The sequence below is a fragment of the Limulus polyphemus genome, unplaced genomic scaffold (genome assembly GCF_000517525.1).
Source record: "Limulus polyphemus unplaced genomic scaffold, Limulus_polyphemus-2.1.2 Scaffold946, whole genome shotgun sequence".
NCBI classification, from domain to species: Eukaryota; Metazoa; Arthropoda; class Merostomata; order Xiphosura; family Limulidae; genus Limulus; species Limulus polyphemus.
In genome coordinates, this window is record NW_013666556.1 from 153,599 (window position 1) to 176,908 (window position 23,310).

At 34.2% G+C, this 23,310-nt stretch overlaps 1 protein-coding gene across 1 annotated transcript in view; it reads left to right on the forward strand.

The window, feature by feature from the left end:
• Window positions 1-23,310, forward strand: part of LOC106461372 (protein still life, isoforms C/SIF type 2-like) — a 139,819-nt gene that overhangs the window by 107,420 nt on the left and 9,089 nt on the right. Inside the window, 9 exon segments of the mRNA XM_022388319.1 lie at window positions 5,162-5,425; window positions 7,726-7,856; window positions 10,690-10,893; window positions 16,622-16,666; window positions 19,500-19,694; window positions 20,085-20,193; window positions 21,180-21,359; window positions 21,765-21,883; window positions 22,334-22,510. Coding sequence (XP_022244027.1) covers window positions 5,162-5,425; window positions 7,726-7,856; window positions 10,690-10,893; window positions 16,622-16,666; window positions 19,500-19,694; window positions 20,085-20,193; window positions 21,180-21,359; window positions 21,765-21,883; window positions 22,334-22,510 — 1,424 coding nt within the window.

A 23,310-nucleotide genomic window follows, 5' to 3' on the forward strand; every position in this document is an offset into this window, starting at 1 on the left:
CAAACAAACAAACAAACAAGTCCTCTTGTTTACTTCAACACAAAAGAAACGTGTATTTTACCAAAAACAACCTTTTGTTTTAAAGCTAATTTGTAAGATTGAAATAACCAAACTGTTCAGTTTTGGTGAACAATGGAAATGTTCACAATGACATTTTAGCAAAGTTCCAGAAACTTTCTGTTTGATACCCGACTTATTTTGCTCGAGCAAGTAAATTGTTCATCCATTCATCATTAACTGAATCCTATTCGACGATACCAGTACATCAATTATTACAAAAAGCACCAGATCTATATAAGGAAAAAAGACAAATTCACTTTTTTTTCAAATTATAATAAATTATTAAAAACAACGTTTTGTATTTACACAATAAAAACTTTATTGAAGCCGTAGATCACGTCGGAACATGTACGTGTATAGTGTTTGTTTTTGTTAGTTTTGTTTTTTGAATTTCGCGCAAAGCCACACGAGGGCTATCTGCGCTAGCCGTCCCTAATTTAGCAGTGTAAGACTAGAGGGAAGGCAGCTAGTCATCACCACCCACAGCCAAATCTTGGGCTACTCTTTTACCAACGAATAGTGGGATTGACCGTCACATTATAACGCCCCCACGGCTGAGAGGGCGAGCATGTTTGGTGGGACAGGGATTCAAACCCGCGTAAAGTGATATTTTTATTTTAAAGTGGCTTCAATAAAATTTTTATTGTGTAAATACAAAACGTTGTTTTTAATTATTTATTATTATTTAAAATTTTAAACACAAGTGCCGGTAGTGCATAATGACAAATTCACTGTACCGTTTTATCTTCCCCGCAACTTATTAACGTTTTTAGAAGTTATAAATTATACACTTTGCTGCGGTGTCCCCCCCCCCCATGAAGTTTTCAACTTTCTTAGAACTTGAGGTTATTCATTGGGTGCTGCTGTCTTTCCCAGAAGTTGTTACCTTTTTTTTTAAAGTTTAAGATTCGACATTCTACTTCTATGAATTATTTCTGAAGTTATTAGTTTTCTTTGAAGTTTACCACCTCAATCGGTTGACATAAAGTTCTTTATAAATTGAGGCTGTTCATTGTGTGCTGCTCTGTGTTTCCCCGAAGATTTTTTTTTAATTTGGGTTATGTATTATGCTTGTTGTCTTCCCCTGAATTTATTAACCTTTTTTTTTTAAGTTTGGGCTGTTAGTTTTGTGATGCTGTATTTTTCCCGGAAATTACTACCTTTGTTTGAAATTTACGTTATTTAATATTGTCTTCTTTGTATTTTTCTGAAGTTATTTCGTCTCTTTGAAGTTTGGGTTATTTGATGTGTAACCCCATGTCTTCTCCCGGAATTGTTACCTTTCTTTGGAGTATAAGCTATTTACAGTATACTGCTGTGTTTCATCCTAAAATTATGATCTTTCTTCGATGTCATTTGAACCATACATTTTAATAACAAATTCAATACAAGTTACTGTCGTTAACACATTCAGTTTAAGCTATACATTATAATAGCAAAATTAACACTCACTGGTGTCCTAATCATTTCTTTACAAAAAGTGTAAACTGTAATGTAAACTAAAAACACTAATTCATATATAACCTGCTTTCGAAGATATGAAATTATATCAGCGAATGTAACATACGCTGTTACCTTACCTCTCATTGAACAACGAAAACTCTAGTAATGAATTCAGCACACACACCTCTATCATAACTTCGCTCATATTTCAACCAATACATTGAGAACACTAAAAAATAAAACCAAAATTTAATCTTTACCCACCCCGTGATGAATTCTATTGAAAGGAATGCGTTGCCACAAATTCGATTACAAAAAAAGCATTTCACAAACTGTATAATCTTCAACTAAGTTACCTCTAATAGTGAGGTGGAAAGATGGTGCTACGTTGTAAAGCGTTTAACGACAAATCTAGCAGAACATGAGGAGAGAGTGGTGAACTTTTACAATGAGGCTGTTAAAAACCAGTGCTGGCCAGAATATGAATGTGATTACACATTCCTATCATAGCTTATAATAGTGTTCATCTATATACTAATGTTCATCTATATATATATATGTGTGTGTGTGTGTATAACTCCCATGGTACCTTTACATAAATAGATAAGTAAAATTTGGTCTACGAAATAATATTACACAGGAATAAAATTTGGCTATTTTAGAAGATGTTTCTATAACATTGTCTTTAAGTAGCCTTTGCAAATCTTATTTTTTTGCTAACTTGTTTAACTATATTTATTCCTCCCCAATGGAACTTATGTCTCCCCAGAAAAAAAAAGTAATTACTTTAAAGTCTGTAGTTTTATTTGTCCATCCTGTCATCACACGTTTGTATATTTATATCTAATCAGTATCTTATCATAAGTACGGTAGTAGTTATAGTAGGAATGGGCCAGATTTGTAATACAATTCAAAATCTCACACACACTGCAGACATCGTGTAAAAAGCTTTATAAGCACTTTACACACACACACTGTTAAGTAGTAAATAAACCAACTGCAGAGTAACAAGCCACCAAAGCACTTAAGAAATTCTGTAAATTAAAAACAAAGAAATAACAAAACCACAAGTTTGTCAATCTAACTGTCTGATTGACTAACGTTGTTGAAAAGGAATAACTCTCTCCTACCTTCACCTTATGTAAATCTAAATGCACATAATTGAATTACGCTACCTTGGCTAAAAACGTTTTTCTTAGTTTTACGTATAACTTTGGTAATAGCAATAACCATTTTGCAACATTACTAACGAGCTAACAATACACTAGTAGCCATGTTCTATGAATACGATCACGCTCTACGAGTTGCCATGTATCAACCGGCCCTCATATCACGTGCGGATGCACGACTGCTTATGCTCATGTGCTACGTAATCAGTCTCCAGCTGTATCAGCTACATAAAAAACAACAACAACGTGGACTACATAGATTCTCTAGATCTAGGTTCTAAATATTAACTAACTTTTGAAAGCGAAGTTTTCAGTTTTATACATCTGACTCGAGGGTTCTGTGTTGGACGAAGCAATTCTATCATAGCAGTCGGTGCCTAAGGTGTGACTTTCCTTCGTAAGGACAAATGCTGCCACTGCTGAAGTCTGACACGGATTTTCTTGAGTACTCTTGGCTGAAAACAAGAACAATAAGTTGTATAATTTACCTTTGCATTATTTTCAAAATAAATGTGGCCTATTGGCATGTAAGGTTGTACTTGAAATGGTGCAATTTTTAAAAGATTCCTTTCAAGGAAACAAAACGAGAGAGAAGAAGAAAACATTATGTTGATAACCTTTAAGTCTTTCTTCCAGCGAAGAGAGCATTACTGCAAAAATGGAGATAAGGTTACAAACAGTAATGCTAAGTATACGAAACTAGCCCTAGCCATTAATCCAGCCAAAGAAACGACTGCCACCCTGGCTACATGGAAGAAAAACTACAGCAAATATATCAACATAAGCCAGGAAATGTCGAGAGATAGCTCTAAGAAAAGCTACGAGAAGAATAGGCTTAGAGCCTAGTCATTCTCGAGACTTAGTACCAAAAAAAGGTGAGACAAGTGTAAAAAATATTTAAATATAAAAATTAGGAAGTAGGAATGGAAACACCAAAAAGTAAGGAAACATGGTAGGAATGGGCGTGATAACATTACAACAATTGGTGTTTTTGACAAGGTGCAACCTCAAAGTAGGTGTATCCATCGTTCCGCCCATTCCTACTTCCTGTTTTACTTTGAACTTTGATCCAATTATAGACTTGAATTAAGGTTTATCAGTAATTAATCCTTTGTAAATACTCAACAAATGTAAAATTTCAAAAATCAGCGGTTTTGATACAACGTTTATGACCCATCCCTTTCCAGTCAGATAGCTATAATGTATTCCATAAGCAAAATATGACTATTGGAGCTTCCTGTCTCACTTCCGACATCAAACACCCCCTTATGATGTCATGCATTTCGTTAGGGTCACGTAATTTAATTACATACATGTATCTGTATTTGGTTTACAACAGAAAAATGTTGCTATATACAGCTTTCATTTAGTTTGAACAATTACCAAGCTAGAAAATCTACGCGAAGTAGAAATGGGCGAAACGATGGCCACCCACACTTTGCGGTTGCACTGAGTCAAAAACCACCAAGTGTTGTAATGTTATCCCGCCCATTCTTACATTGTCTCCTTAGTTTTAGTGCTCCCAATACTACTTCCTAATTTTTCTTATTTAAAACGTTTTTACACTTGTTTTTAATTAATATTAAAGCTGTCATTTTCGGGATTCTGCTAATGCTTTCGCTGTGCAACAAGTTGTTTAACAAATAAGTTATATTGAGAATCAAATTTACTCGCTATTTCCTAAAACTTGGATGAACACATCCAAGTACAGAACAGTAACTTACTTGTAGTTTTCTTCATCCAAGGTGTACGGTTCTTTCTGTCTTCTCAGTGTAATGATCGTGCGCAGATTTCACAAAGAACATCTTCATTTCGTCAGTGTTTAGGACCACAGTTTTAATCCTTAAACAAAATCTGTAGAAAACAAAAGTCTAATTTATCGGCAACGACACCAATTGGTTCAGTTTCTGTACGTTTATGTTTTACCACAGTTTTTCTGCTAACGTTGGTCCAGAAGAAGCCTTAAAAAAAGATTGCTTGGACTTTAATATTTGTTATTGTGTAGAAGATAGACATGATTTTAATATAAAAAATAAAGGCAGTGCTACATGAAATTTATGTGAACGAATATAAGATAAGACAAAAGAATCTACCTACGTAAGCAAAAAATTAAACTTTAAGAAAATGAGCGGTGTGGGTGAATTTTTCAGTCTGATTTTAAGTCTGTTTTGTTTAACAAATTATTTTTATTTAACAAACAGTCTAACTCTTTCAATGCCACGTTTATAAATAAACAACTCTCCCAGTTCCAGGGTTAGTTTTAGATACACAATATAAAACAAAAAATACATATGTTTTAATATTTCATTACTTATCTGAAATTTGAAACCGGTAAACTAGGAACTTTGAAGGGAAATACTATTTCTTCATGGTGGTACAAAATTCCAGTCTCATTTGGTAGTGATCTAAAGAGAGACAGGGCAGTGTATGTATGTTAATGTATTTTTGACAAATTTCAAACTTTTAAAAACTGCAACATCTTTTCTCAGGTTTGATACGAGGAGATGAGATTATGGTTATAAATGGGGCCATCGTTAGCGACTTGGACATGATGTACATTGAGAGCGTTTTGCAAGAAGAAACGTCCCTTTGTATGATGATGAGATCTTCCAGAACGGAACCACCTGATCTCGCTAGCATCATGCGCACTACAGATGACTACATCGAGTCTCTTGTGTGTCCTCCGCCTCCAAGCGACAGTACATTGAGTGAAGAAATGATTGGAAAACTAATCGTTCCCTCACCTCTTTGGGGTAATTGATGTTTTTTTAAGTAATACTTGGAAGAAACGAAACATAGACCAGTTTATTTCTTGTGTTTCATAATATATTTTTAATTGAAGTGCAGCGAACCTTGCGACACCAGCGTCATATTATTTTCTTGTTAAATGCAAAGCTGTTCAGTAGATTACCTGCTCTGTGCCCACCTCAGGAATCGAATCCTGAACTTGAACACTATAAGCTTTTAAGCTTATCACTGAGCCACCGGGGCGCAATATTTTTTGACAGAGATTGCTGTTAAGCGCAAAACTGCACAGTAGGCTATTTGCACTGTGCCCACCGCCGGGATCGAACCCCGGGTTTAATGTCATAAACCCTTAAGTCTACCGTTGAGTCACCGGTAGGCTACTGACAGAAAATGAGCAAACAAAACTTTCGTTTGACTCCAGAACCAAAATCGTTCATTTTTAGATGAGTACCTACCGCTCGTTGTTAAAAGATTTATTATTCAAACGATTAATTATCACAAGTTATTAACGGAAAAAAGACTAAATCTCTTCCATATATGACGCCAATGGAAACATCAAAGCAGCAAATAAAACTGAATTTAATAGAATATTAATAAAAATGCTCTGTTAAAAATTATTAAACATTTTATTTCTCTCTCATTCATTATTGACAGAGTTCGTTTATTGTAGCTTTTTTAAGCTTTTATTAAAAAGAGCGGTTTCTTTTGGAATTCTTATTATATTTATCATTTTGTTTTATAAATGCTGAAGTGGTGTACACTATATGATCAAAACGCAGAGCATAGGGAAGTTCATCTAAAATGTTTGTAAGCGCATATCTTAAGGGACGGTTGACGGGCGCTGAAGTGGTGTACACTATATGATCAAAACGTAGAGCATAGGGAAGTTCATTTAAAATGTTTGTAAGCGCATATCTTAACGGACGGTTGACATCCCTAATCTTTACACACTACCTCATTTCAAGCTATTCAATTAGTTTGTTCCTGTTTTTTGAAATTTACACGATTTTAGTAGGAGCTAAGTAACTATAGGAATAACCCTTGGGTAACTTATCACGATTACCAGCCAAAATTTTAGAGTGTAGGAATGATCATTCAGTATATGCTGATCATGGGTATTAGCCAAAATAAAATCTTTCTACTTTCCAAAACTTATAGAAATGGTTTTTGGATGCTAATCAGAGGTATTAACCAAAATAAAATCTTTCTGCTTACCAAAACTTATAGAAATGGTTTTTGGGTGCTAATCAGAGGTATTAACCAAAATAAAATATTTTTACTTACAAAAACATATAGAAATGGTCCTTTGGTGCTAATCAGAGGTACTAACCAAAATAAAATATTTTTATTTACCAAAACTTATAGAAATGGTCCTTGGGTGCTAATCAGAGGTATTAACCAAAATAAAATCTTTCTGCTTACCAAAACTTATAGAAGTGGTTTTTGGGTGCTAATCAGAGGTATTAACCAAAATAAAATATTTCTGCTCACCAGAATGTATAGGAATGGTTCTTGGGTGCTAATCAAGATATTAACCAAAAGAAAATAGTTCTGCTTGCCAAAATGTATAGTAATGATCTTTCGGTATTCATCATCATCATGGGTATTAGCCAAATCCTATAAGAATGAACCTCGGCACTGAATATGGGTATCAGCCAAAATAGAAACGTTTCTCTTTTTCACTAACTCCCCCCTCTCCCTTCCCCATACTTGAACTTTTCCTCTGACTATCACGTGACCACTTGCGGAACAGTTCCTTAATAATAACACAGTATAAAATGTATTATTATCCAATTATATTGACACATAATTGTTTTAGGAATTCAAGATTGCCTTAAAAGTAGCGCAAAGATCAACTTAGTGTTTTGCCTAAACTTAAACAAGTTATATACTATACGCTCTAGTTTTGTATCAAAATCAGAATGAGGAGAATCCCACGGAAATAAATTAATTCACATATTTTTATTTCCTAGCTGCGGCTTACATTGTTAGACGCTACAATTTCCTAAAATAAATAAAAGTGTTTTGATTTTTGTATGTTTTTTTACAAGGTAGTGTCCTAGTTAGTTAGTTGTTTATAGTGGCTTTTACTTTTCTTCTTCTGCCTTAGCATTTATACTAAACAAATCTATTTTATTTTAGACCTATACAAATAACCATTCTCCTTATCTATAAGATAATTTAAAAGTTAAAAAAAGAAATTTATTAGAAAGAATTATTGATATTTTTAAATTTTTGTAGGGAACGTTGCAGAATCTTAGTTATGCATGTTCTAGAAATGTTTCCGTATTTCTCTTTTTTTAAGGGCCTCAGGACCGATCTCCAGAAACGTCAGGTCGACCTTCTCCTTCCCCTGTGCCCATTCAAGAGAGCTCCTCCTTATCTACGGAGCAAATAGAAAACCTCCTGAAAGTCATTGAAGACTCTCGTAAAAAGGTGAGCGTTGCACACAGCATTAAATTGAGTCCTTATGGTGATCGTTGCACGCAGCATTCAGTTGAGTCTTTGTGGTGAGCGTTGCACATAGCATTTAGTTGAGTTATTATGGTGAGCGTTGCACACTGCTTTCGACTGAACTCTTTTGGTGAGAGTTTCACACAGCATTCAGTTGATCCTTATTTTAAAGTAAAAGTTGTCATTAAAAAGAACTAACGAAAATCTTACCAAACTGATATTACAATAGAAACATTCTGTTTTTAAGACTAGAGCAAGTTATCAAGCTGATTCGTTGAAAAATCAGTTGTCTCTCAGCAAGAAGAGAATCAGCTTTATATGGTTATCAGTCAGAATTCTGTTTGCCCTCCCCCAGTGGCACAGCGGTATGTCTGCGGAGTTACAACGCTAAAATCCGGGTTTCGATACCCGCGTTGGGCAGAGCTCAGATAGCCCATTGTGTAGCTTTGGGCTTAATTACAGACAAACAAACAGAATTATGTTTAATCATAAAAATGGCGTCGTATCTCGTGAAATATTTATCTTATAATATCAATGCTTAATATGAACAAGTCTAATCTGTGTGTAGTCAGTGAAGCTTGGTACTGGTTATTATGTAGTAAATGTTTCGGTTTTGTTGCTATAACGTAATGTATATTTGCTGTGATTACTTAATCCTTAAACTACCAATTTGTTTACATATTGCATCACATTGAATCATTTTTATGTTTATTCCTGGCACAATACACAGTGTAAAGTAGCGATTAAAAAAGAAATTGGGCATGATTAAATATTTTCAATTTAGAATAAATAGAAAACTGCATAGTAGTAATTGATGGGATTAATTGCAATGTTGACAGTATTTTGTTTACGTTTTTTGTTTGGGGATTCGTATGTTGTTAGGGATCCTGTAACCAACAAAGTCACGAATCCACAAACAATTTCAGAATAGTGTGTCAAAGAATCCAATGGGGTCCATACCCCCATCATTAATTCTAGGGTTAAAACATATATATGTATATGTTCAGATTAATATATTCCTATACATTAACATGTGAATGTGTTACAAGGAATAACCAGGATGTTATGGTATGTAAGTAGACGGTGATTTGACGTTTGTTGCTCGAAAAGACATACAGCAGATGGTGTTCATTTACTCGGAGAAAAGTTGCTACCCTAGTGGTACATTTAATTTATTAAACTAGAAATAATCGATATTTGAATTATCATTAACTTCTGATCAAAGCAAACTACCTACATAGATCAGAAATAAAAAATTACCCTGGTAAATAATGTAGCAGGCCCGGCATGGCCAGGTGGTTAGGACGCTCGAACTCGCAATCTGTGGGTTCGAATCCCCGTCACACCAAACATGCTCACCCTTTCAGCCGTGGGGGTGTTATAATGTGACGGTCAATCCCACTATTCGTTGGTAAAAGAGTAGCCTAAGAGTTGGCGGTGGGTGGTGATGACTAGCTGCCTTCCCTCTAGTCTTACACTGCTAAATTTGGGACGGCTAGCGCCAATAGCCCTCGTGTAGTTTTGCGTGAAATTAGAAAAATAATAATAATGTTGCTAATTTAATAAACCTGTAATTAGAAGTATTGTTTGTTTGTTTGTTTTTGAATTCCGCGCAAAGCTACACGAGGGCTGTCTGCGCTAGCCATCCCTAATTTAGCAGTGCAAGACTAGAGGTAAGGCTGCTAGGCATCACCACCCACCGCCAACTCTTGGGCTACTCTTTTACCAACGAATAGTGGGATCGACCGTCACATTATAACGCCCCCATGGCTGAAAGGGCGAGCATGTTTGGTGTGACGGGGATTCGAACCCCCCAGATTGCGAGTTCGAGCGTCCTAACCACCTCGCCATGCCGGGCTAATTAGAAGTATGTTAATAATTAGAATGAAATGTTAATTCATCAGTTGAATGCTCTCGCCATTGTCGATTTTTTCGGCCGTAATCCCAACAATATCTGGCGAGTTGCGGAAAGCATAGATGATTTAGGTTAGTTATAAATCCATATACTAAGCTAATTATAAAGATATAATAAATAAATAAAAATAAGTATTTATATATTCAACATTTTAACCAATACTGCTAATTGAGGTAGCTTCAAAGAAATAATGGAATATTATTTACAAGACACATAAAAACTAGTTGTTTGCTTCACACACTGTCTCTTATTCTCTACCTATAGTGAAGCCAGACACCAGTACACGCAGAACTTTATGTAATCTTTCCAAATAACGTCTACTGATCAATAAAAACTCATTAATTAAACGGCTACGACAGCTTAATTCAAGATCACCTGACACTTGTGCTTTAGCACGATTTCTAACTTACGACGACAGTGTTTAGTGTTGCCGGAACAAGTCGGCTTTACGTTGTAACTTGATGTTTAAACGAAACGGGTTTTTTTTTTCGTACTTACGGGTTAGTGGTCAAATACAGTAGACAGAACTTTTACACTACTAAACGTTTAAAAATTCAAAATTTTCATGTTTAATATTTTGTTATTTTGACAAACATTTAATTATTTTCTTACTTGGGTTTTCTTTGCGATAGGAAAATCGTCTAACGCAAAGCATATAAAATCTCCTAATCACTCAAACTGTAATAAAGTGATTTTGACGAATGTGTTAAAAAATTCTCTGTTTCGTTAACATGTGAATTTTGTTACTGGGAAAATGATTGAAACTATTGTCTTTGTGATCTACATAACACAGATAAGCAGGTCATTTTATTTTACCGATAAACAAGAGATATAATATTAAATAACACAAAATAAGAATCATGAGGACACTATAAGAAGCTTTTCTTTGAATAACAATAGCCCGCCCTTCCACCCCAAGCTACTGAACAGGTCACGGAGTACGGTAGATCATCTCTGGAGAGACGGCGTTCAAGCCTAGAGGGCAGCACTGGTAGTAGTAGTTCTTCCAACCAACCACTCGGACACAGTCGACAGATGCCTGATGCGGAAAAACTTCGCAAAGTTATTATGGAATTAATTGAAACAGAAAGGACCTATGTGAGGGTGAGTGTAAGAGATACTCTGTTGTTATACCGAAAGGTTACTAGTCACAATGCATTGATAAGTTTCAACTATAATTTCTGTTTATAACAATATACGTTTGTTTCCAATGGATTCCAAGAAGGCGAACAGTGAAAGTGAAAATCAAGGTGAAAAAGTAAATATCAGATTTGCAATTTGTCAGATTGAATTATTTCTCATGTATTAGGATGGAATCTTATATCTATAAACGAATAATCAAACTTATAAGTACTTTTAAACCTACATTGTTGTTATATTTTGTTTATTTTGAAAATCCAGGATATTATAAAAACAGTATTTTTTGTTACAGAATTTCACCCAAAGCTACTCAAGGACTATCTGCGCACATCTGTTCTTAATTTTCAATTGATAGAGAGAAAGCTACATCACCAACCGCCAACTCTAGGGCCATTCTTGTCTGACTGAACAATGGAATTTGACTGTCACTCATAAAGAGCATATGCGGTCCTAAAGTGCATCGGAATGCTAACCATGAATACTTGGATTCATGATCTGGGCATAGTAACCACTACGCCGCGCCCGGCCCAAACAAAGTGTGCTTATTTGAGTTTATTGGGATCGACGACGTTAGCAGATACATTAACACATAAAATTTTAGCGTGAATACCACACGACGACTTTCTGACTTAAGAATATCCTGTTCTGCCGTGCATGTATCATAATACTTACCTAGAACATTAAGCTTAAGCTGTCTGTAAAAACAGATCACAAGAAATGTTAGCTTAGGCGGCAAAGTGTAATATGACAAAAACAGATCACAAGAAATGTTAGCTTAGGCGGCAAAGTGTAATATGACAAAATCAGATCACAAAAAATGTGAGCTTAGGCGGCAAAGTGTAGTATGACAAAAACAGATCACAATAGAAATGTGAGCTTAGGCGGCAAAGTTTAGTATGACAAAAACAGATCACAATAGAAATGTGAGCTTAGGCGGCAAAGTGTAGTATGACAAAAACAGATCACAAGAAATGTGAGCTTAGGCGGCAAAGTGTAGTATGACAAAAACATATCACAAGAAATGTGAGCTTAGGCGGCAAGGTGTATATGACAAAAACAGATCACAAGAAATGTGAGCTTAGGCGGCAAGGTGTAATATGACAAAAACAGATCACAAGAAATGTGAGCTAAGGCGGCAAAGTGTAATATGACAAAAACAGATCACAAGAAATGTGAGCTTAGGCGGCAAGGTGTAATATGACAAAAACAGATCACAAGAAATGTGAGCTTAGGCGGCAAAGTGTAATATGACACGCCAACGGGCCGTATTGGTTTGTATAACAGCACTTGCCACCAAAATGAACCAGTTGTATCCAATATTAGTAAACATTCCCTTTTCTGCCATGTGAAAAGAGGTGTAACTGTAGTACGTGAATCCTCCTCCCGATCAACATGGGCGCAGATTATATATCAGTTTATTGTACAAAATATTATCATTCTTCCACAGCTTGAAACACGCGTTTACTGCAAAAAATATAAAATAAGTGTACTTTCTTAGTTAGTCTCTTTTCAACATGAATCGAGGGTGACCTGTCGAGCTGTGAATCAGGAGGTCCAAAGTTCGAGCCTCATGCTTCAAATATTCAAATTGAGGGCGTTATAACTCTGGCAGTTAATACAACTATTTGGTTAAGAATAGCCACATAGGCGGTGGCGACTACTACTGGTTAGTTCTTCTCCTCCTGGTCAGAAACTCTAGATTAAAATTGAGATATCTAGTCCGGAAGTTTAGTCTATGTGTCGCATAAGCTGCGTCATTCGGGTCAAAAAACTCCAACTACAAATTATTTTTCATCATTTTGATTGCTATCAATTATATCGTTTTTGTGAATACATGAAACATTACATTTGTGCATTTTTTTCACCTACTAATTACTCACTGAGAAATTAGAGTAAGTAAAATGTTATAGTTCTAATTACACTTGAGGACAATAATTTGGTCTCATTCATTTTTATTTATTTTACCTTCTGTAGTGACATCTGCTACATCACTTCAACACAAAAAAAACATCTTGATTTTAGCATGTAAATGTATTCTATGTTTCTCATACTTTTTGACACATACAAGTCTCATTGATTTCAATCTACAGGCATCTTGGCTCCACCACACTGACATATTTTTATTTAACTACACAAACATTTTTTATAAATTTCGACATACAGATATCTCTTTTGATTTGAACTATTTGACACTTCCTTGATCTCAACACTCAAATATTTCCTTGATCTCAACACTCAAACACTTCCTTGATCTGAACACTCAAACATTTCCTTGATCTCAACACTCAAACACTTCATTGATCTCAACACTCAAACACTTCCTTGATCTCAACACTCAAACACTTCCTTGATTTCAACACCCAAACACTTCCTTGATCTCAACACTCAAACACTTCCTTGATCTCAACACTCAAACATTTCCTTGATCTCAACACTCAAACACTTCCTTGATCTCAACACTCAAACACTTCCTTGATCTCAACACTCAAACACCTCCTTGATCTCAACACTCAAACACTTCCTTGATCTCAACACTCAAACACCTCTTTGATCTCAACACTCAAACACTTCCTTGATCTCAACACTCAAACATTTCCTTGATCTCAACACTCAAACACTTCCTTGATCTCAACACTCAAACATTTCCTTGATCTCAACACTCAAACACTTTCTTGATCTCAACACTCAAACACTTCCTTGATTTCAACAATTTCCTTCATTTCACCACACAGACATCTTCTTGATTTCAACTCCTAGACATTTACACGATTTTAACACTCGGACATTCCCTTAGTGCTGCTTTACCAGTGCCTCAACACTGCTAAAAACTGGGTTTTGATACCCGTGGTGAGTACAGCACAGATTTTTAAAAACTCTTCTTCAACCCCCCCCCCTCCAGTGGCTTAGCGATAAGTCAGAAGGCTTATAATGCTAAAAAATTGGGTTTTGATACCCGTGGTGGGCATTGCACAAATAGTTCATTATGTAGCTTTGCGCTTAACAACAAACAAACAAGCAAAAATCTCCTTGATTTCAACACCCAGTCAACTTTCTTTTATTTCAAATTCCAGACATTTTGATTTGGCGGCTAAGACATTTCTTTGATTTCAACATAAAAATATTTTGTTTTGTTCACACAGTCATTGATTTAAATACTCAGACATCCCCTTAATTGTCCCTCTGTAGGACAGCGGTAAGTCTACGATTTTACAGCGCAAAATTAGGGGTTCGATTCCCTGTGGCGGACACAGCAGTTAGCCCAATGTGGCTCTGCTCTAAAAAAAAAAAAACACAACACATACAATCTCCTTAATTTGGCCACTAAGACCTTTCCTTGATTTCAACAATCAGATAGCTATCTTATTTCAACACAAATACATCTCGATTTCTTCACACAGATATGTCCTTAATTTAAATACTCAGATGTCTTCTTGATCTGTGATGCTACATTTCAATATAAATACGTTATCTTAATTTCTAGTGCTTTGTTTAAAAGAAAAGACAACTACTTAATATATTCTTGACATGATAAATAGGTATGTTAAACAGAAAAGAAACTAACTTCAATGCCATCCATTGGATATCATGTCCGTTAGCTGCAGAAACATAATTAACCAATTAATTTGAAGTATTTGAATTCAAAACTTTTCTATTGGATATTGGTTCTAGTTTTACATCTTTGTATTTTTAATCACACAGAAGTTAAATTATAAAAAAAATCCTTTAAAGTGTGAGTGAATAGTTTGATAGTGTGCTTTGTGTTTTTATATAAAAGGCAGACACAGCCATTTGGTGAGTTTGGGACAATAAATAGGTCTCCATTCTGTTGAATAGACTAAAAAAATACCATATTTTCTACGCGGTAATTGGCTAACCTAAATTCAAACAAATATCACTGAAATAGGTATATGGACTATTTCAAACTTCTGTCAACTTGGATCAGAACAAAACCACATATCGTGAAATTTACAACAGATCTGAATAAAATAATAAAATCATAATCTGACTGGCCACTTTATTAGGACCTCCAAAACATTTTTGTACAACACGTCATTTATTTGTAAAACACACTAATCGTGGGATATCTTGGGTGATTTTCTTGAGTACTATTACTGCAAAAATACGGTCATATTGTAATTAATATGAAAGAGAATTGGTAAGAATAACGATCTTTTCAACTTTCAAAGAAACATAGTAGTGAGCGTCTGAGTAACATGATTGTCTTTATCATACCTTGTTTTGCCCTTCGTGTTCTAAAGGCCCCCAGTGGCACAGCGGTATGTCTGCGGACTTACAACGCTAGAATCCAGGTTTCGATACCCGTGGTGGGCAGAGCACAGATAGTCCATTGTGTAGCTTTGTGCTTAATTACAAATAAACAAACCAAAAATCTATAAAGATAGGCTTAAATTTAATTTTTTTTCTTTTAAATTCATTATAGACTTACTATGCTTAAGTTTTAATATTTTATTGAGTGTTATAGTTGTCCAAAAAAAAATACATATTCCAAAAACCTTTAAACATTAAACTTTAAATGTTAACTAAACTCATACAACTTTTTTTCTTCGCGTATCGCACATATCAAAGCTGGATTGTCTTAGTTAATAGCTGTGGATAAGGTCGTCCGTGATTTTTGTTATATTTTTATGTTCTAAAGCGATCTAAAGTTTTACGAAATATTTTACTAATCGTACATTTTTCTTAGATACAGATGTTGTTAAACGTAGTTTTTATAGTGTTAAGATGTAAATTTCTAGGTTGAGCACGGTGCATAATAGAGAGTTTTCATAAACAAATACACATCAGAGTTTAATTCAAACGGATTTTAAAAAATGCGAAAGAACTAAACCAAAATGTACAGTACTCTGTCCCTTTTATTTCAATGTTTTGTCCCTGTGAGATGTCAATTATAGTCAACATAACCTGGATCAACACAATTAATTTCTATAATATTCTGTATGATTTATTTGTATTAAAAAATACAAGCTATTTAATATATTCCGAAGAACATTCTGTTTCAAAGTACAGAGTATCTTAGTTTAGTAATATGATTGGATTTGAATTTCTTTAATAAACCACTTATTGTGATATATTTGATTCCTGGTCACTAATTAGTTCTGAAATTCCTTGTGTCTCAAAGTCACTCGTTTGAAAAATAAAATACAGTTTTGTCGCTATGGAGGGTATGTCAGGCCAGTAAGTAGCCCAGTATCCAGTGTCCATTTACACGTAACTTTGACCCTGGCGAGTTTCTTCGGTAGTGCACCCCGAGGTCGTTAAATTTATTGATAAATTACATTTCTTTTCAGGTGTACTTTTTTTCTACCAACGTCGTGCAATATTTTTGTTTATTTTGGCAAACATATATTAGTCTGATAAGCAGCTTCATTGAGCATTGCCTTAGTAGACTGCTTGCCTTACGTTCCTGATTTAGCTGGTAAAATATTAAGCAATTGTGTGATAAATATAAAACAAAAATATAAATAACTGTATATATTCCAAGTGGTTTCGTTAATTTGCGAAATAAAGTCTCAGTAAAAACTGTCTTGCTTTCCCTATATTTGTATACCAGATTCTGTGTTAGACGTTACTGAAAAAATGAACAATTGTAATAATTGTGTTTGAATTGATTTTATTAACAACCAGTGATTAAAACTGTTTGTTTATTCATCTCCTTTGTGTGTTGGTGCAGCACATGAGCGACCTGGTAGCATGGTATGCGGATACCTTACAAAAGGTAATCTTAAATTTGTTTAACATTTCCATCCTAACCCTTCTTGAGCTTCTGGCTGCGTGACCTATTTTTTATCATAATTATAAAATGTTTCTGAAATTTTCAACCAGAGTTGTTTTATTTTGCCAGATAATGCACGAGCATGTTTGTAATTATGTCAGCTTCCGTAGTAACTATATGGCAAAGGCTTCCTCATTTAGCTTTCAATGTTATGCACTTGTAAAGCCTTTTTCACGTGTATCATATTGTCTTTCACCCGTAAATGTGTGTAAGCCTTTTGCAGAAATCTTAGCATATGTGTTTTGACATATTTATTTATTTGCTATATATATTATTAACGTTAACAAACGCTGTCAGGATTACGATTATTATTACTGTGTTTCAGTATGCTATCATTACTGTAAGTTTTATTTAACTTGTTTGAACAGGTCAAAACGCTTATTTGTTTAAGATGTTATATTTCCAGTGTTGTAAAACAACAAGTTTGTCAAGTCAATATTGAAATATACTACTCATAATTCACTAAACTTAGACTATAATGATTGAGCGGAAGTCAACACTTGTTCTCTAACACTAATAGAAATGCTTCCTGTTTGTTTGCCTAATCACTTTTTTTAAACGAGCAGTAATGCTACGATTAAATCTAGAATCAATGTCTATCGTCAGTAACCAGTGTTACCGTTTATAATTTATTCTATGCATAGAACAGGTATATATTTGTCAGATATATATGTCATGATTAAACTTTTATACGAGTCAGTATTTAAAAATCGTTTAACACAAAAACATATTATATGAATTATAGAGTTTGAGTACGTTATATTGAAATTATTTTGAAATCTCACCAAATCGTTGTAGTCTATGTCGCCAAGATCAGTCATGCTCTATCTGAAGATCCTGTATCTTGAAAATAGCCCTGCGGCATAGGTTCCATTGAAAAAGATTCAGGCGTAAGGTTATCACGTCCAAAGCCTTCTACTCCTCCTTGTCACTTTCCATAATCCATCTTGTGTATGAGAATTATGGATTTTCAGTGCCCGTTTCAACAGTTCGATTACATATAAATCCATAGAGGTGTGTCCTGCAAGTCTTTTTATGAAATAGCATAAATACCCGTTTCATTCTCCAGCTGCTTGAGGTATGTGATAGTTTAACAGATATTTCGTGGAAGCAGCTTGTGTTCACGTGACTTATGTCACTTTTGCGAACGGAGATCCTTCTGGATTATGTTGCATACTGTTGCCTGGGGGCATATGGACGGCTTTTTCCACTGATCTTTGTATTCGTAGCTTCGTAAAGTTACAAGACGCTGTAACTTTACTTACAATGGCTGAGGTATGACTTATTGTTGGTCTCTTTCTAGATGCATATTCCTTTGAATGCCATTAACTACAAGGGGTATCCCGTTTTAGAAATTCTCAATCCCCCATCTGAACACATTTGTATAATTTGAGTACATGAATGTTTTGCGTCAGAAAGGCCTATTACATACCCTTCCTAAGCAATGTCAAAATGTAATTCTGATACATTCTGTCCCACCGTGATTTTATATCTGTCTTGGTTGTCATGCGACTTGCTGATTTACATATTTAAAATCATTTTACTGTAACATACTCAACCCTGTATTAAAATACATAACTATTATTTCTCATAAATTCATATTTGAGAGCTTTATATCCCTTTGCGTAATACGTTTAATATCAGTCTTTGAGTTAAAAAACTTTACTGTTAAGCGCTAATGAATTGTGTTTCAGTTTCGTACAAAAAAAAAATTTCCGAAAATGCTAGTCGTTCGAAATTGGTATTAGAAGAAAAAACTTTTTTTAGTGAAAATAGAATTTAAATATATTGATACACTGGAAATCATAGAGATTCTTTAATAAAATTAAGTTTCAAGTTGCTTATCCGTGCCCGAAGCATAAACGTAAATGTAACAAGTGATTTTAAAAATTCGCTGTAATATTGTTTACTTCATAATGTATGTACGATCCGTTGCAGAAACTATACTTCACTCTGTCAACACGTTTAAAAATCCAAGAAAAAACTATTTATTATTTGGCACTTTATATTCTGAATGTGGCCACCAAAAACTCAAGTTTGTAATCAGTTTATTTGACGTAATTAATTTTTTTATTAATTCAGATTAGCATTGTATTACAATTTCATGAGAACATTGTGTCGTATTCCATACCGAGTTTTTGTACATATATTTGTAGTTCGTAGGTTTGTTTAGTAACATTGGAAATAGTTCCTATTGTTTGTTTTGTGTTTTTCTTTTTCTTTATTTTAGCTTCCTCATTTTTTGATAAAAATTGTAAAAATAATGAGTAATCGTAAGAAACCAAACACGATTAGTTCAAACAAATAGCACTTGTTGATTAAACCCGTTCTTTAAAATATGAAGTTTTAACCATAACGTACTAACATTGGGAGGGGGGAGCATTCATACGTCTTTAAGGGTAAAATTTAATGTGCCTTTCAGTAAGTCACTTTCTGTGGCTTAAATATACACGTGGCATGTGTAGTAAGTAATATATTTGTAATTGGTTTTGTATTGAAAATTTTACGTTTTATTAAACCTAACAATTAGATTATTTTACTCATTGTAGATTAAATGGGATAGGCTTAAAGATCAAACTATAATTTTGGTGTTAAATTTACTAAAGTGCTATTAAATGCTCAATGCACTTACAAAATTTCAATTTCAATTATGGATTATAAAAATTAGGCTTTTATTAAAACGTTTTTGAACAACTATGTTTTACGTAATTTACAGTGACTGTACATTTCAGTAAATGTTTGAAAAGCTCTGGTTTTAGGATATTTTCTGTTTTAGCACTTAAATAGTCTACTAGAACACTACCTCGAGCCCATGAAGAAAGAGTCGTTCATCTCGAATACCGAGATCACAGCACTCTTTGGTAACATCCAGGAAATCGTCCAGTTCCAACGGACGTTTTTACAGAGTCTGGAGGAAGCAATCTCTGCAGAACCCGACTTTAATACATTTGAAAATTCTAGTCAATTCAAAGTAAGATCCGATGTTGAGAAACGTGTGGAATTATTGTTAATATTTCATGTTTACCATGTAGAAATAATTTTAATATGTTTTAATCAGTACATAAGTTTGTTCGTGATTTTTAACAAGTTCAACAATATTTAATGTGATGTGTTTAAGGTGTAAAATCATAGTTATTGTACCACATACAGAACTATGTTTAGTGGGCTGTTTTCAATAGTTAAAACATGGTTAGTGTGTTTTGTATATTTTGTGGAATCATTGTTACTGTGTTTTTCATTATTACTGTAATATAACATTTTCGTGAAATTTGCTTATAAAAGTAAAAATTATCTCAAAAAATTTACTTATTGCAGTAAATTTTTGTAAACAGTGACTAACCTTTATATTCATTTTTAACAGAATGTACTTTTTGCCATCGGCAATTCCTTTCTGCTTTATGCTGACCAGTTTAAGTTGTACAGTTCCTTCTGCGCCAGTCATTCGAAAGCTCAAAAGGTTCTTCATCCGGGTGAGAATAGTTATGACTTCTTGGTTGACGTAGTTTTAATGGAATTAAGCCTCGTAGTTAGTTACCAGACTGTACGATATAGTGTGATTGGTTGTTTTTCTTTAGTTTTTCCACCCTCTGGTTGATCTTACCAAACAGAAAAATTATAAATATATGTATTTTCCGTGTAAATCTATTACTCTCTGTGATGAGCGCTAAAATTTGGGTTACAATACCCGTGGTAGGCAGAGCACAAGTAACTCATTGTGTTACGAACAAACAAACCAAACTTTAATGATCATTTGTGAAATCTCCATAATTTCAATAAAACAAATTGTTACATACTTCATTTTTTATATATTTTTGAAACTATGAACTGCTGTTTCTTTTATTTCGCTAAAATGCAAATAAATTAATTACCCCCCCCCCCCCAAAAAAAAATATTTCAACCACTTTACTTTGAGTTAAACTTATGTTACTCTCTGTTGATTTCACAAAATTTAAAGCTTGTTAATACTTTTTGAATTGTATAACTCATTCGTAATGAAAATTTATGGCGACTGTTTTCTAATAAATATATTAAGGGTTAATCGAGCTGTATAGATGAACTAGCGTGTCATCGCATGTGGGGGCCGCGGAACCATGGCGACATGTTTAGCGCCTACAAATTTGTTTCTTGACACTTTCCCGACCACTTAGCATTAAAGTGGCGCCACCAATAGATTTATGCCATACCTTTTTTTACGAGGAAAGATATTGTGGTATCAAACAATAGCCAACAAAGTGAGTACGATTGAAAATGGAAGAAGTAGTTCTAAGAGCGGCACAGGTCATGTAGCTTTATTCTTATAAGGTACGGTTGAAAATGGAAGAAGTAGTTCTAAAAGTGGCACAGGTCATGTAACTTTGTTCTTATAAGGTATGGTACTTCCACCCCAGATATCTAAATAACATTAATAACAGTTATATGTATGCGTGTATGTATCTTAAAGATTGTTTTTACACAGGAGAAGGAAACAGTGCATTGATGCAGTTCCTTCAGTCACGTAATCCAAAAGGACAACATAGCTTCTCGCTGGAATCGTATCTCATTAAGCCTATTCAGCGGATTTTGAAATATCCTCTGCTTCTACAACAACTCAAACATCTGACAGATTCATCCTCAGAAGAACATCGGCACCTGACTGGTGAGGATTCAGAGGGGAAATTCGTGAAAAATACTGCAGTTATATTATTTATTTAAGCAGATCGACTTTAACGATCACTTACTAAACTGATATTTTTACGATAATGTAACATCTATCCTGCCAAGTGTAGTATTGAGTATTTAGCGTCTTCACTAAGATGTATAGTCTCTCGGAGAATAAGTTAGAGATCAATGTAATAGATTCATCGATCAGATGGCTAGATAGGAATAAATAGTGTTATATTTGTCCTTAAGAAAGTGTTAGGTAAATAAACGGGTGATAACTATATTGATTTCAACCTTGAAAGAGACTGTTCGACGGAAATATTAGATGTGCAGGTTGCAACCTGGAGAAAAACGATTAGGTAATCTAACAAACTTTAACAGCTCCATTGTATTTCTTCAGAGGCTCTGAAAGGAATGGAACGAGTTGCGGAACACATCAACGAAATGCAGAGAATACACGAAGAGTATGGAGTTATATTTGATCATCTCTATCGCCAACACCTCCGCTCTTCGAAACAGGTAAAAGTGTTATGTATACTTTTAGTATTTTAATTTGTACTACTACATCTTTTAAGCGTAAACTTTTGAACTCTTTTTTTTTTTTACATTTTTCCGTGATGTTCTTTCTATAAGATAAATATACTTAGTAATCGTTGGAAGTTGTGATGGTACCCTTAAGTACTCACTGGTCCTAACTGTGCAAGTCTGTTAAGTAAAGATCTCTAAATATGGACCTTGTTATTGTAAACGATAAATTATGATGATATGTGTCTTCAAACTAATAAGAAGCTTTTAATGATTAATATAATAATATTCCAGGAAGTAATACAGAAACGTGCATCATTATAGATTAAATATTTTTAATTATGAAATGTGAAAAGTATCTAACGAGAACTTGGTATTGAGATTATTTCAGCATCAATATTCGTATACATCTCCATGTGAAATAACTTTTGATTTGTGGCCCAGAACGTTGACCTCAGCCCTGGAGAACTGTTGTACTACGGTGGCGTTGAATGGCTGAATATATCCGAATTTCTAGGCAAGATAAAAAAAGGATTGGAATTACACGCAATGTGTTTCGTCTTTAAAACAGCTGTTGTATTTCTGTGCAAGGAGAGGATCAGGCAGAAAAAGAAGCTGATGGTAGGATGTTTCGAAGCCTATTTCCACTTTTCTTTTAATTTTTGTCAAGAATGTACCCATATAAAAAAATTAGTTTTTATTTCATGCTATAATGACCCATTTCTAAGTTGACCGGGCTTTACCTAGTAGTTAGCTTGCCCAGACTGTGAATCCGGTGATTCAGGGTTTACGGCCCGTTAAATCTCACTGTTTGGTGATAGATATGCTTTTAATTAGCTGCCTTTCCTCTAATCCATCTGTTCAAAACTAGGGACAGATAGCCCTTTTTTGTTGAAAAATTGTAAAGCAAAAAAAAAAACTAATTTTTTAATCACTATGTGAGGTCCGCTATTGGAAGTTTTATTCGTAACTTATGATGTTTTTAGTTGTTTTTTACTCACTACATGAACTTATATTTATATAGAATTTGATGAATACGTGTAATTTGTGCTACTAACTTCAGAATTATTCACTGGACAAGCCTAGTATTATTCTTTCGATTTTCCCTTGACCAGGTTCACTGATGAGGGATGGAATTCTCCGAAACCGTTGTAACTCGGTGATAAGTGTTGAATCGAATAACAGATTGGTTTCACGTTTATTTTCGTTTCTTAAACATCTTTTCTGTGGAATAATTAAAAAGAATAAGTTAGTATCAGCAATGGTACATATTATTCAAGGAGTTCATGGAACAAGGGATTTTGTTTTAATATCTGATTAACAGTTTACATTTACATCTGCATAGCTTAATATTTACCATTAATTACTTTTTAAACTTATTCAATTCATTAATATTTTTTAAAATTACGGATAAGCAAGTA